The sequence below is a fragment of the Vidua macroura genome, chromosome 10 (assembly GCF_024509145.1).
Source record: "Vidua macroura isolate BioBank_ID:100142 chromosome 10, ASM2450914v1, whole genome shotgun sequence".
Taxonomy (NCBI): Eukaryota; Metazoa; Chordata; class Aves; order Passeriformes; family Viduidae; genus Vidua; species Vidua macroura.
This window is the reverse complement of record NC_071580.1, coordinates 4,425,321-4,440,679: the sequence shown is the minus strand read 5'-3', so window position 1 is coordinate 4,440,679 and position 15,359 is coordinate 4,425,321. Positions and strand designations below refer to the sequence as shown.

The following is a 15,359-nucleotide window of genomic DNA, read 5'->3' as shown; positions in this document are numbered from 1 at the left end:
TGGACGGTTCTGCAGCAGTGAGGCAGGGGAGGCACCTTCAGTGGCTCTGGAAGATCTCCCTCGGTGTTTCTCAACTTCCCAGCTGCTGGAACGTTCTGGTGATGCTGGTAGAAGTGCAGATGGGCAGCTGGACTCCTGGTGAGAGGGCAGGAGGCCCTGGTGGTTAGGGAACAGGGAAGTCACTCTCCCACCAGCACATCAGAGTGGTGGATGGGAGAGGAGAAGGAGGAAGGGGAGCGTGGAGTCTGCAATTGTAAGGGAGGGATGTTTAGATCACATGTAAACAAGACTTGAGCTGGATTTTAGTTCTTAATTCCATTTATCTAATACCTTCACATACGAAGGAAAAAGTTGAATGCAGCTTTGAAGAGAGGAATGAGTTAGCAAAAGAAGTCACAGCATGTTTGCTGCCTTTCTCCATCAGTTTTGGAGGGGGTAGTAATACAGTCCACCCCATCCCTCACTGGGGTGGAGCTGTTCAGAGCAGGGATCCCCACAGCTCTGCACATCCCTAAGTCAGGGAGGGTGATGTGGGTGAGTGGGAGAACAAGGCCCTGTGTAACAGGCAGCTGTTCCAGAAATGAGCTTGTGTTCAGCATCACAACAGTAAAACCTGTGCTGTGCCAGCAGGGCTGTATGAGAATTCGGATGCAGAAGGGTTTAAAAGGCGTGGGCAAGACAAGCAGCTGGAAAACCCCACTGGGAGGAGAAAGCATGATAAGAAATCCAAACTGTAGCCTTGTGCTGGGTGCTTACTGTTTTTTTCCCCCCCACCACCTCTGATAGCCATCAGAGGATGGTCTCACTGAGGTCAGTGGGCTTTGGGCAAAGAGCTTTTCATTCTTTGGTGGGATGGCAAGGTGTGGTTGAAGGTGATGGTAATGAGCAATCAAAAGATAAATGTCAACAGGACTAGTCAGGGGCTTGGTGAGCCCAGTTAAAGTTTCCACAAATCCCAGTGAATGGGTAAATATCTGTAACAATCTCACTGATGTGCTCCAGGTAGGTGAGGTTCATCGAAATGGCAAAATAAATGAGGAAGGGAGAAACTTCCCAATACCTACCTTGCACAGGGAGGGGATGGAAAGGAAGGGGAACCCTGTGGAAATCCAAGGAATCTCATGTGCAGGGCGAGCTGCTGGTGGTTCTGCCCCTCCTCCGCCGCTGCTGCTGCTGTTCACTGCTGGTTTGGGTCACAGAAACATGGGACAGGGCTGTGCTGGCACTTGCAGTCAGGCTGCTCTTTGCCATAGCTGTGCAAAGCTGTCCAGGCTAACGCTGATTGAGGGCTCAGATTCTGCTGTCAGCAGTTGCCAGTGGCTTTTTGGGAGGAGAGTTGGCCATGGAGTTTGCACCCATGGGGGCAAGCACAGAATCTGCCCTACATTCCTCATCTCCAACCAACAGTGACCAGGCTTCTCTCGCTGTTTCGTGGCTAATTACTCTGTATTGACTTTGTCATTAATCCTGTCTTTAATTCTCTGGAGTGGGGGGTTTGGTTTGCTGCTTGCCAGACTGCATGGCGATGGAACAGAGAGGGTCCTTCTCCTGCGCTTGCTCTGGGAACCGGGGGACTGCCGACAACTTCGTTTTGTTTGGGTTTTTTTCTCTTCTTTTTTTCTCTTCCCTCCCCCCTCCCTTCTCTTTCTTCCTCATGCCTTGTGTCTCTGCAGACCTCTGGTGAAAAAAAGCGTTCTGGCCACGCAGCCAGCAATGGCTTTGCAGGTCACATCAATCTGCCTGACCTGGTGCAGCAAAGCCACTCGCCGGCGGGCACGCCGACCGAGGCCCTGGGGCGAGTCTCCACGCATGCGCAGGACATGGACTCGGTGCCTGAAGTAGGTGGTGGGGGGGCTCCTCTTTCTCCTTTGCATCGCTTTTAAATCAAGTATTAACATCTCTGCCCCCTGACGGGGCTCTCCTGCTTTCCTCCCTGCCTTTCTTGGCTCTTCCCCTCTCTCTGTTTCTGGTCCCCGTGGGTGAGCGTAGTGGAAATACAACAGAATCAGATGGGTTACTGCTGTAGAGGTCTGTGGCTGGTGGGAGAAGGATTTATTAGGACTTTCAAGCCCACCAGCTGGAGTTCTGGTCGTGTGACACGAGTGCTGCCAACTGATAAGAAAGACCTTTTTTTTTTTTTTTTTTTGACACTTGGATATAAAAGGAAGTGGTGAGAGCCAGTGATGCCATTAGCTTCAACTGGCCCAGCTTCCATCTGTGCAACCTCTGATAATTATCATGACTGAAAAGGCTACCAAAAACCAAAGCCAACAAAATTCCAGATTGTTCTTCAGAGTAGAAGAAACCGGCACGCTTTTAAAGTCGTGTGTTTCCTGTCATGGCAAAATGTTTCTCTCTGGTCGGTGTTTTATAGGCACATGATTGGACATTAAAATTGAACAAAGTGTAAAAAGTCTTAGCACAAGATGTGACAAATAAACCAAGGGAATTGATGTGTCCAGCTTACCATCCCTAGCTGTGGGAAACAAACAGTTCATTTTTCCCATGAGAAATCAACCCATTTGGTGTTAATTAAGCTATTGTATTTAATGTTTTTGTTTCATTTGGTGAGTTGTACGTCAAAAGTTCTGCCATCCTATGTTCTTTCATAGAAATTATGTTCTCACTTTATGGTGTACCTTTACTAGCAGTATAAAAATAAAAATTTCTTGGAATTGGGCATTGATAAAACGTAAGAACAGATGGTGCCTGACTTGACCTCAAGTTTTTATCTGTTTCCTCATTGGCATTAAAAGCAGCAATGAGAGAGTCGATCCTGAAAGTAACACCTTCCACAGTCATCCTGGGGCTGCTGAAATGCAGCCTGGGATTGGGTTTAAATGTATTCATTTATAGAATACCAACCAAAAAGATCTTCTCCATTTCTAAAATTGTATTTTTAGAGCTGACTGAGCAGGGAGTGGGTGTGAGTGGAAACTTGGGGATTTTGTTCACGGGCTTCCAGGTGACTCATGCAAGCACAACCTCAGCCTGCAGCCTGATGCTCTTTGTAAGCCACCACACAGATTTATAGGCTGTTGAACAGGACCTGGGAGAAGATGAAGTCTTAATGTTTAAATATCAGCCTTGGAAGCTATTAAAATGTCATCTTCTGAGGAGAATAACTGAATGTGAGTGAGGAAAAATGCTCAGTGCATTGGGATGAGGGATTTCTTTGTAATTCATTTGCTGGAAAGCACCTGGCTCTCAGCTGGAAATCCCAGCAAAACCCGAAATCCTCTCTTCCTTAAATTACTATTGTTTTATGGAAAAGACATTCAGCACAGAGAAAGAATCTGTGTATTTCTTGGATAAGAGACAAGCACAAAGCAGAGGTCTCTGTGCCCGCAGCCTTCCCTGCTGCAGGCTGTTAACTCCTTCAGCTACCATGTTCTGTTTAGAAATCCATCCTGTTTCTATGGAAACAGCCAGGCTGTCAGGGAATAGGGCTGGGAGGGAAGCAGGATGCTCAGCCTGATTTTGGCATGGATGCTGGCTCACCCATGGATGCCAGCCCCGAAATGCTTGGAAAAGTCACGAGTCACAAAGCTGCTCCCACACCTGGTTTTTTGTGCCCTTGAATCCTTTTATGGCTCACTGGAGGACAGGCACAGGCCCAGCCTGGTTTCAGTGGGGATATGCCAGGGTGGTGGTGTTCCCCATGGCACATCTCCCCAGGCATGGGGGACTTGTCCCCATGGCAGCTGTCACACAGGGACTGTGGCAGTGGGCATGGGGAGTAGCCGGGCTTGGTGGCTGGGTGAAAGCCGAGGAAGATTTATTTCAGAAGAAGGACAATGTCCCAGAGAAGAAAAACATGAGCTGTAATGGTGCTGCAGAGTCAGCTGGGTTTTGTTGCTGCTGCAGCTCTGAACTGAGCTCATCCATTACCCATCCAAAGCGTGTCCTGGGTAAATGCTGGAGCAGGAAGGATAAGCTGCTCAAAGAAGGGAGGAATTCACGTCTCTTTGACTCCAAAGGCAAGGATTTCCTTTTGCCTGGAAGGAGGCCTTAGCCTCGTTTTCTGCCTTAAAGCAATGGTTTTAAAAAGAAAGCAGCGTGACACTGCAGTTTGTTCATCCCCACATTCCCTCAGCAAAGTATTGGCTCTGACATTTCCTGCAGTACCCTCAGGTTAAGTTTTGTTAACTTAGAAATGCCCCCTTCTGCAATCCCACTTGAAGTGCTGGGGATAATTTAAAATTGTGCCAGCTGCCCCAGGGCTTCACAGGGACTCCCAGCACCACCCTGCCAACCTCAGCAGGAATGGGAAAGTGGGAAAAGCAAACCCTCACCTGCCTGACATCCCAGAGAAAGTTTAAGGCATATGTGTGACATGCAGACAAGTAAACAGGTGGATTGATGATCTTAAAGGTTTGCTCCAGTCTAAATGATTCTGTGATTTTGGGTTGGATTTTATCTGCGTTGGCTTCTGCCTCTGGCCCTGTGGCTTCTCTGCTCACTGTCCTCATGGCTGTGCTTCTGCCTGTGAGGAGAGAGCGGAGCCAGGCCCTGCTCCTCCCATTTTCTGTCGCTCACAAACACACAGAAATCCAATTTAATGTTTGTTTCTGATTAGTTATGGAGAGAAGGAGGAGATGTTCATAGAGGGCTCAAAAAGGGCACTGCAGAGGCAGGCACCATTTGCTAATTAGAAAGTCTTAGATGTACACAGGTGTTACGCTGTGCGCTGAGCTCTCTCTTGTTCATTTTCTAGTATGGTATGGGAAGTAGCACCAAAGCCTCTTTCACTCCCTTTGTGGACACCAGAGTGTATCAGACCTCACCTACTGATGAAGATGAAGATGAGGATGAAGAGTCATCTGCTAATCGTAAGAGCCAGTGTGGCCAGTTTGAGATGGGAGGGCCTTCTGGAAAGCAGGTCAGGGAGCCTGAATAACCCCAGTGAACCTCTCACATTTCACTCGCTCCAGACATAGCTGCTGTCTGTATCCTTGCCCTCTCCAGCTGGCATCCAACCTCTCCCCCACCAACAAAATGCCACCAGAAAGATCTGGGAGGAAATGGGGAGCAGCAGAAATCCACCCTGCTGTCTGCTTGGGCAAACTAATATCTTGTAACACAGCGATGACTCCCCCATCGAGAAATAAACCAAGTATTGTCATTCACTGAAAAAAAGAGGTGACAGAACATTTAACCCATCACCCCTCCCTGTCCCCCTGTGTTCCCTTGCCAGCCCTGTTCACCAGCGAGCTGCTCAGGCAGGAGCAGGCCAAGCTGAACGAGGCGCGCAAGATCTCGGTGGTGAACGTGAACCCCACCAACATCCGACCCCACAGCGACACCCCCGAGATCCGCAAGTACAAGAAGCGCTTCAACTCGGAGATCCTCTGTGCTGCTCTGTGGGGTAAGCCCCGGGCACGCCCTGCCCTCCGTGTGGCTCCCGGGGGCTGGGGTGGGAATGTCACTGCAGCACAGAGCCCCTGCCTCTGCTTGGGCCCTTCTCCATCCCCCGAGGGTCTCCAACCCTCGGCGCTCTTACGGCCTGGGGTTCCCAGGGTCCATCCGACCCCGGCTGCCGTAGGTGTCCCGGATAGCGCTGGGCTGACAAGCACAGCCTGTCCAGATCCCTCAGGCAAGCTCCCAGCCACAGGCAACCTTAGCAAGCAGCTCTGCTCTTCAGTGATTTCAGCTCTTTGGTGAATTCAGCTCTTCAGTGATTTCAGCTCTTTGGTGGATTCAGCTCTTCAGTGATTTCAGCTCATTGCTTGCTAAGTGCCTCAGCAGATGCAGGGGGGGAGAGGAGAGGCTGTATGAGGTTCCACAGCGATGTCTTTATTGGCAGCTCCTGCAAAGGGTTTCAGTGACAGCTCTTCTGCCAAACTGGGCAGAAATGGGGGTTTATACAGGGTACAGAGGTGTTGGAAATGGTCCAATAGTAAGGGTCGAGGCGAATATGACCGGTGGTCTTACAGAGAGATAACGAGGGTCTGAATGCAGAAGAGGGGCTGCTTTGGTCCAGTCATCATGACTAGGCATTTCTTATCTTAGGCAAGTGACTGCCAGGGAGGCCTCTGACTGCTACACCGCGCTGTAGAGTGACCCCTCCTGTCCATGGGAAGGTCCCAGCCTCAGCTGGGTCGGTCACGCTTCTGGTGGCAGCAGAGATGAGCTCGAGGTGTTGTCCTTGGGAGCAGCCGTGGCTCCTGGCACCCATGGCCCTCTCCTCTGCTCTCTCCTCCAGGTGTGAATCTGCTGGTGGGCACGGAGAACGGCCTGATGCTGCTGGATCGGAGTGGGCAGGGCAAGGTCTACAACCTCATCAACAGGCGGCGATTCCAGCAGATGGACGTCCTCGAGGGCCTCAACGTCCTCGTGACAATATCAGGTGCTCCTCTCGTGCTCCCACCCCGTCATTCCCCTGCTCAGCCATAAGCCCTGAGCGGTTCCAGCTCAGACAGAACCTGCTCAGAGGTTCTGTTAACCTCTGTTAACCCTCAGAGGTGTCAGAGGGAAGCTCCCAGGCAAGCTGGAGGTGGTTTATTCTGGAATCAAATCAGTTAAATCTGCTTTCAGGAGTTTGCTTTCTTCACCTGCTGACTGCACTTCATCTCCAGTCTCCTTGAGCAGGGAGGGGGAGGTGCAGGATACAGGCAGGTGGCCCAGCAAAGGAGATAGTCACAACTTGAGGGGGCAGAGAGCTCTGCTTTTGGGTCTGTTTGGCTCTGGCTGAGGGAACCATGATCCATGGCTTTAGATTTCCAGTTTAGACCACAGATGTGCTTGGGCTGTCCCAAGCACTGAGGCCCGCAGGCTTTTCACTGTCCCCATGTTTAGCTGGGAGCTCCAGAGTGCTCATATCAGGCTCATGGGGTGATTTCTGGCAAAAAAAAAAGCAAAACCTCTGTAATCCAGTCTCCAAGGAGAGCGTCCAGCATCCTTCTGCAGAGCAGCCCTGAGGAGCACATGGGTGACAGCCAGGGCAGAGCCTTCTCCTGCTGGTACCTGTCACACAAAGCTCACAGAGGGCAGCAAGATAAGTGCTCATTAGGAAATTGTTTGATATCATCCTTCTGTTTCCTTTCACATTGTTAAGACCCTCTGGCCTCGCTCTGCATTCACCTGCAAATTCCTGCTCCCCCCATTCAGCCAGAGCTCCAAACTCACTGCTCCATCCTTTACCTGGTCTGCAGCTCCACTGTGGTTTTGGGATCCAGCTGTAGGGATAAGGGGTTTAGTACAGCTGGAATGGGAATAGCACCAAACTCCCAAGATGATGCTGAGAATGAGTCCTGGGGACTTGTGGAAACCTGTGAGCAGACAGGGTCTATCCTTTGGGTCCTGTCTCACCAGGCTCAGTGTGAGCCGTGTCCTGTCCCTGTAATGGGGGCTCTGCAGCCACGGGGATTTTGCAGCCTTGTCACAGCCATCCAAAAGCAGGCAGCTGTGCAGGAATTTGGCAGCCCCTCAGCATTGCAGAGCCCAGCACCCAGCTTCCTGGCAAGCAGCAGTGCCTGTTGCAGGCCAAGGAGCTCCTGTCTCATCTCCAGGGTGGAATTAATGTTGTATGAAGGAGAGGGAAGGAAAGAGACCAGGTAGTTGAGTGGCTGGATAAGATTTGAGCTGTAGGAGCTTTGGGATCACTGCCCCACTGAGCCCTACTGTGCCTCTGTGAACACTGATTTATAGGAAAAGGAATATTTCCAGCCTGTGGGAAGCAAAAGCCTGGCTTTTCCAGTATCTGCAAGACAGAGGTCTGGGCTTTGCTTTCTATATATTTCTTCCCAAGGAAAAACCCAACACAACAACTAGATTACTATTTTCAATTACTATTTATATTACTTTTATAATGAAATGGCCTTAAATTCTATAATCTTGTGGTTGAAAATAAGCACTGAAACCTCAAGATGGTCCATGCAAACGTGCTCTGCTCTGACAGGGACATTTCCTTTGCCAACAGGAAAGAAGAACAAGCTGCGTGTGTACTACCTGTCCTGGCTGAGAAACAGGATTTTACACAATGACCCTGAGGTGGAGAAGAAGCAGGGCTGGATCACAGTTGGGGACCTGGAGGGATGCATCCACTACAAAGTTGGTGAGTGGAAATAAATGTCTGAACAGATGCAGTTTTGTTCTCTGGTCTTAGGTCTGACCTGACAATTTGATACTAAAAGTATGGGTAGACCATAGCCACAAGTAAATTTGGAATTCATCTTTATGCATTAGGTGGACTCTGTGTAATGAGAATGAACAGAGAAATGGCCTGAGAAGCTGTTCCTGGAGATTTGTTGGAAAGAGAGTGAATGTTTTTAAAATTGGATTTGTTTTTATTTTAGTGAAATATGAAAGAATCAAGTTCTTGGTGATTGCCTTAAAGAGCGCTGTAGAGATCTACGCTTGGGCTCCTAAACCATATCACAAGTTTATGGCATTTAAGGTATGTTTGTCTTTTACACTCTGCAATTGTAAATGCATGAGATTTCTGTACTCTGAAGAGCAGAAAGGCATCTTGCTTATGTAGCTGAGCTCCTCAGGATGCCTGGCAGGCATGGGAGTTGGGATCCTTGCTGGCTGAAGAGATTGGATATGTTCTGCTTACAGCCAACAATGAAGTGTTATTATTAGTTTATGCTAGCGGGCTTCACTTGAGGAATTTGCAGAAAACTGATCAAATGCATATGAGTAACATTGAGCTGGGGATTTTGGTGGGTGTTTTTTGTGAGCTTTTTGTGTTTGGTGGTTCTTTTTCACTCTGACTAATGTTTAACATACAGTACAAAAATAGGCTGGCATGATTTTCTGTTTTCATTTTGCAGGGTCCTCTCCCCTTCTGCAATTTGAATTCTGTTTCAAGACAGAAGGTTTGGGAGGGGAGAGTGACCCACTCTTTCACTCTCTTTCTTCCTCTCTTTTCACCTGCCTTGGTTTCCTCAGTGAGACCTTCCTCCTTTCCAACCTGCCAGTGGGTATTTTGTGCTTAGTCCTTCAGAGCACTTTTCATCCCGTGCTCTGTGCAGAGAAGAGTCACAAGGGGCAATGCCTTGTGGAGATGTTCATGCTGAGTAATCTCATTTTACATCTTCCCAACACAAATGGACATATGCAGTATTAGGTCACATTTGCCTTCTCTGAACAAAATCCAGAGTAAATGGGCTCAGTGACATGGAGATCTCAGCAGCATCAAAATAGTGTGGGATCCAACTTCCCACAGGTGTTTGTTTCACTCTCCTGCTGAGCACCTGAGCCGTGGTGCTTGCTCTGGACATGGCTGGGGGTTGGTCCCAGCCTTGCTGCAGCAGGTTAGATGGAGCAGGGAAAAGTAGGTCTTTGCTAAACTGACTCATTTCAGCTGCCCAAACCAGAGCAGTGATCCCTGCCAAGAGAGGAGGTGGGTGCTCACGGATCTCTGCTGAGAGAGACTGAACACACGCTCATGTAAAATTGAGCTGTCTCCTTCCTTTAGAGACCAAATCCTTGTGTTAGCCTCGGGCTCCTGTGAGAGAGAGCTGGCCTTGGCAAGGGTGGGCACTTATCTGCTGGGAGGACTGAATACCCTCTGAGGCTTCTGACAGGGGAACAGGGAGGCAGGAGTATAAATAACCACGTATTTAGTAGGAAACACAGTCAAACAAATACGATTTCAGAACCATATCAGGCTGCTGCAATGGGGATTTGTTGGTTTTCTGTGATGCTCATGGAAGGGATTATAAAAGTCTTTTGCAGATCTCCAGCACAAGCCGTTGCTCGTGGATCTCACTGTAGAAGAAGGTCAGAGGCTGAAGGTCATCTTTGGATCCCACACTGGTTTCCATGTGATTGATGTAGATTCTGGGAACTCCTATGATATCTATATACCATCTCACGTGAGTGCATGGGCAGTGCTGCTGCCTGAGGAACACGGGTCACCAGTGAGGTTTGGGCAGGCTCCCAGGGACTCAGGACTGGGGACCAGTGACAGGTGTGACCCTCCCCAGTGCTGCACTCACTTAAGGAGGAGTCAGAGCTGTCACATACTTCATGTTCATCTGCACAGGCTGTTTCTGTCCTCGTGCAGGAGCAGTAAAGTTTAAAGTAAAGTTTTTTTTATGTCCCATAAAAAGGACAGTCTGTCTCTACACTGCATGGAGCAGTAATGGAGCTCTCTGTAGGATTTTCTTGTTGGGTCATTTAAACTCCATCTATACTGTTGGCCCACAATAAACTGGTCTAGGAGAAACTGTCACTAAACAAATGCAGGAATTGTTGCATCTGATCCAAGCAGCAATCTCCTCTGCAAGAACTAGCAAGAGCAGAGGGAGAAATACTGGGGCAGTTTGGCATGGTTTTGTGTTGTCTTAGCTGTGGAAGGGCAGACATGGGTGGAAAGTCAGTGCAGCTGCCCTTGGAGCTGGAGGATGATTGCTAAAAAATAGGATATTTCCTCCCTAGGGCTGCCTGTAAAATTCTGAGTTTATTTACCTTGATTTGAACTGGTGATGGATTCATTGGCTCAGTCACTTATTTGTGTTCCAGCCAAGTGTCAGCCATCAGTCTTGGGGGCGTGTATGTTGTGATCTGTCTGTAATTGCTGAACCTGTTTATCCTTGCTGTGTCAGACAGCTTTGATGCTAGGGTAAACATAACAGTTTATTCCCCTTCAGGCTTATCTCTGAAACCCAGTGCCTGTGTGGGGAATGGAGGGAGGGCTTTGTTCTCTGGCTGGTTTGAGCTTTTTTCCTGCAGTGCTCTGCTCCCTTCCCCTTTCTCCATTCAGTGTAATTCTGACTCTGAGGGTCTGTTTCACCTGCAGATTCAGGGCAATATTACTCCTCACGCCATTGTCATCCTGCCCAAGACGGATGGGATGGAGATGCTGGTGTGCTATGAGGATGAGGGGGTCTATGTGAACACCTACGGACGGATAACTAAAGACGTGGTGCTCCAGTGGGGAGAAATGCCTACTTCCGTGGGTACGTCAACCTTTCCTCTTCACCTGCTTAAAATACAAGCCACAAGTAAGATGAGGAGTTGAGAATGCTGAGATGGAGTCATTTGGGATGAAGGGGATTTCCCTCTTTTATCAAAGGGGATTTCCCTTAGCCAGCTGTGAGATGCAATTGCTAAATTTCTGCAGTTTGGTCCTCCATAATAAAAGCAAGTCATTTCTTGAAGATTTGAACTTTTTGAGTATGAGATAAGTATAAGATAAATGTGAGATAATGCAAGCTGTTGCACTGCTGGGCTACTGTGTTGAGTGGAGGGGTCTGGGTGTCGAGCTGGGAGCCCTTGAGTTGCTCTTCTGGCTCTGCTGTTGCTCAGCTCCACAACCCAGGGAGGCAAAACACTGCCCAGCTCCTCAGCTTGCAAAACCGGAAGAACCTTGCTGCTTCTGTTTAAATTTCTCAGCAATTTCTGGATGAAAAATGCTCTGAAAAGGCTCCCGTCCCTGCAGGCCATCAGAGCTCTGCCATTGATCTGCTTAGGCTTTGAGTAACAGCTTATGAGAGCTTTTCTGCCCATTGCATAATATTTAGCTCAACACAAGTTGTAACACCTGCCAAACGCTTCCTTTTGACAGCCTACATTCATTCCAATCAAATAATGGGCTGGGGAGAGAAAGCTATTGAAATCCGGTCAGTGGAGACAGGACATTTGGATGGAGTATTTATGCACAAGCGAGCTCAAAGGTTAAAGTTTCTATGTGAAAGAAATGATAAGGTAAGTCCACTTCAAAGCTTGTATCTGTGCTGTGAGCTACAAGGTGCTTTTAGAGCTTACGTCTGGTTTGTCTTGAGATTAATAATTAATCTGAAGGTTCTGTTTAATAAGCAGTGCCCTTAAGCCTATTCCCAGTTAATTTTCTCCAGTGGATGGAGACCTCAGCCTGCGAGATCTCTTCTCCATCTAGCTGAGATCTGTGTTGACTTGGATTGACTTTCTCCCAATTCTTTCATCTGAACATTAAATTGAGGCTGCCAAGTGAACTCTAAAATTGAGTATTAGCAAGGATGTGTAAGTGACCCTGGTTTGAGCTCTGATGCAGAAACATTTTGATGCATCTTTCGATGCATTTTGATGCATCTTAAATTATTTTCCTCTTACAGCCTCATCCATTTCTGTGGACAGCAGTGGTAAATACTGCTCTGGAGGGTCCCCAGAGTTGTATGGCTGTCATGTAGATGCCCCCTGCCACAGGTGTTGCAAGGAGGACAGAGAATGAGGAGAAATTGCTGGAGGAAAAGGCATTTTTGTGTGGAAGAGATGGTTGAATGCCGAGGTCTTTCTGCAGGTGGTGTTCCCTCCTCTCAGAAGGTTTCACCAATATAAGTCAGGACCAAGCAGCAGGGAGTTCTTTCATAATGGACATGATCACAAAACCAGTTGCTGCATCCCCAGAGCAGGATTTAATAATGTGCAGTAAATGAGCTTTGAGGCCATGATCACTGTAGTGAACAGCTGCAGGAGGTAGGCTGAAGCTCTGCAGGAAAATGTATCCTAACTTTGCAGTTGAGTATGTTATGAGAAGCTGCCCAAGAAGATGAATTTAAGTTTAATTTAAGTGTAACCTAATTCTAACAAAGCTGGAAAAAAACTCACCTTGATCTTTCTAAAGTACCGGAACCAACTGATCATCAGTGGGTTTGAAATACTAAACTCAGATGTTTCTCTTTCTGGAGAACTGGTTAAACTGGTAAGATTGAGTAATTTTTGTTTTTATTAAGGACAGAGGCTTCAGATTGCTCCCTTCAATATTTGCAAATTATAACTTATTTATTTTTTAAGACTCTCCTTGGAATCAAATGCTGGTGGATCCTGCCAGAAGCACAAAAACCCCTGTTCTTCATACAGAATCCTGATATGTTTCTGCACTTTGAGCATGTTGAAGGGAAGTCATTTTTCTGGGCTTAACTTTCAGGAATAGCTGAAATACCAGGACTAACTTTTTCAAAAAAAAAGCCATTTCAGACTGAGGCAGATATCGACCAAATGGTGAATGTTTAGCAAGATCCAAACCACTGACAGCAGTTTTTTTGTTAGTGCTTCATAATAAGTGATGCTGTGGCAGTAAAATGTGATAAACCTGGTATTTTTAAGGCATTCCAAACTCTTTTTTGGTAGTGAGGGAGAAGGAGGTTTAATTACTGCATTTACTAATGAGTGGCTCAATTTAATCCCAGTCTGGCATGGGTAATCTCCATCCCCTGAGTATTAATAAGTGCTTTTCCCTTCCAAACAGGTATTTTTTGCATCGGTGAGATCCGGAGGAAGCAGCCAAGTGTTTTTCATGACCCTCAACAGAAACTCCATGATGAACTGGTAACAGAGGAGCACTTGGCACTCACCGCCATGGCATTATTTCTAATTTAAAGGACATTAAACACATGGACTAACACTGTAGAGGCAGGTGCGGAGGGCGCCGAGGAACCCCCTCCCCACGCTCCCCCGGCGCCGCCAGCCCCGGGGCAGGGACTGCAGCCAGGGATGGACTTTCACGCTTGGACCCCCCGAGGTCTCCTGATTACGCTGTGTTATAGTGGGTTATGAGTTTTCCTTTGTTTTATTTTATTTTATTTTTTAGTTTTACTTTTTCTTTGTCCCCTACTTTGTAAGAACGGGGAAAGAAAAACAGTGTCAAAAAGTCTGTTTTTAATTCTGTCTGCCTGCTAGCATCAAATATATAGTATGTTGTAAAGTTACCAATTAAATCTGGTGAGAGACAGCACAATAAATGTACCTTTTATCTTTGTGATGAAGGCCATAACCATATAGCTGGGTAATTTTAGAAATCTTTTGCCTTCACCAACATTTACATGTTGCTTTTGGCAGCAACGGCTTAACGGATTTTTAAAGAAGAGAAAAAATAATAGGTTTTTTTCCCCTCTTTTGGGAAATGGATTTTAAATGGCTAAACTACTAGCCTTAGACTAATAAAAATCAGCTACCATTTTTGTCAAGTCTGTCAATCCATATTTCTATATGGATCTTCACATAATGGTGTGTCTTGATAGGGACAGAGGTGCCATTTCTTGTTGCTCCGGAGGTGCCCGCCTGCCGCAGGGCTTGGCCACGGGCACCGGGACAGGGGATCGGAGGAGGAGAGGACAGGGGAGCGGTCAGAGGAGCCCCGTGCTCGCCCCTGAGGGGGATTTGTGACTGCAGAGGCCCCTGGGATGCTGTGGGCACCAGACCCTGCTGCTGAAGCCGGTGCAGGTTGTGGGTGTTCGTTCCCCCGAGTCCGGAGCCGGGCACTGGCGTGCGGGAGCAGCCGGCACAGGGATGGGGACCACGGAACAAGCTGCCTGTCCCCCATGTTCTGGATTGGGCTTGTAAAGAGCTTAAAAAAATATATATTTGTGTGGTTTCTTCGGCCAAGGGTCTGAATCTACTCGTTTTCCACCCCCTCCACTCCCTAGGAATTACCCAACATACAGTGAAAGACAACATCTGTGCCGAACCGTGTGTGTGTGTTTAGTTCAGGTTGAATCGTGTCCTTATAAACTTTGCTCAGTTGATTTCCGTTTCCAGTGCGTATCTGGGGTTTTCTTTCTCAGTAGCTGCAAGCATGGCCGCCTGTGGTGTTGGGGTGTCGCATAACAAGGTCTGTGTTGCTGGTTTTAACCTACCTCGTTTCGGTTGGGGTTTGTTTTTTGGTTTGGTTTCGTTTTATTTTTTTTTTCCGTTCCGCTGTCGATCACAGCGCTGTTACCTCCAGCGACATATAGAGAGCTTAACTGGCAATCTTGGTGTACTCAGTAACGATGGCTTTATTAAAAAATTATTAAATCAACAGGACTTGGTCAAACTCGAATCTTTATCAAGGGTAAGAGGTGATGTGGGGTGGCGGGGATGGGATGGGCCACCCTCACCTGAAGCATTCTGTGGGCAGGGTGTCAGGGGTGGTACCACAGGGATTGCCAGCGGTGGGACTCCCAGGATGTGGAGTTCAGGGAAAAACAGGTGGGATGGGCTTTGTGGTGCAGCCTGGAGAGTGTAGGGATGGCAGCAGGATCAGATAATGGTATTCAAATCCCATCACAAACACTGATTGCCACCAGCTCTTTGTATTTTCATTGTGGTTAAAATAAAAATCAAATAAAGCCCAGAGCTTTTATTGTGTTGCAAACTGATAACTGTTTTGGGGTGTTTTTTGTTCTACTTCAAGTGACAAATGCACAGCTTTGGATGATTTTTGTTATTACTGGTTTTTGCATACGGTGATGAAATAGCAGGCAGTCATTGAGTTTAAACGACTCAGGTGGTTTGTGAATGTATTTTTTTAAATCTCAGAATAATTTGAAACAAAATTCACAGAAGCCAGTATTACCACAGTCTTGTCTATGGCATGTGTGTATGGAGATAACACAGAGCAAATGCTTTTCTGGTGCCAACCACAATAAAACACAAAACTTCACCATTAA

General features: G+C 47.5%; 1 protein-coding gene across 6 annotated transcripts in view; it reads left to right on the top strand.

Moving 5' to 3' along the window:
- Window positions 1-15,359, top strand: part of TNIK (TRAF2 and NCK interacting kinase) — a 153,812-nt gene extending 138,453 nt beyond the window's left edge. For 5 of the 6 annotated variants that reach the window (XM_053985816.1, XM_053985815.1, XM_053985818.1 and 2 more), the window contains 10 exons: window positions 1,674-1,838; window positions 4,718-4,832; window positions 5,198-5,368; window positions 6,206-6,349; window positions 7,922-8,056; window positions 8,298-8,398; window positions 9,675-9,824; window positions 10,751-10,910; window positions 11,519-11,658; window positions 13,178-15,359. In XM_053985816.1, the coding sequence (XP_053841791.1) occupies window positions 1,674-1,838; window positions 4,718-4,832; window positions 5,198-5,368; window positions 6,206-6,349; window positions 7,922-8,056; window positions 8,298-8,398; window positions 9,675-9,824; window positions 10,751-10,910; window positions 11,519-11,658; window positions 13,178-13,261 (1,365 nt within the window). In that variant the 3' untranslated portion in view covers window positions 13,262-15,359. The remainder of the gene's footprint in view (window positions 1-1,673; window positions 1,839-4,717; window positions 4,833-5,197; window positions 5,369-6,205; window positions 6,350-7,921; window positions 8,057-8,297; window positions 8,399-9,674; window positions 9,825-10,750; window positions 10,911-11,518; window positions 11,659-13,177) is intronic. The other variant, XM_053985817.1, reaches the window with a different exon arrangement.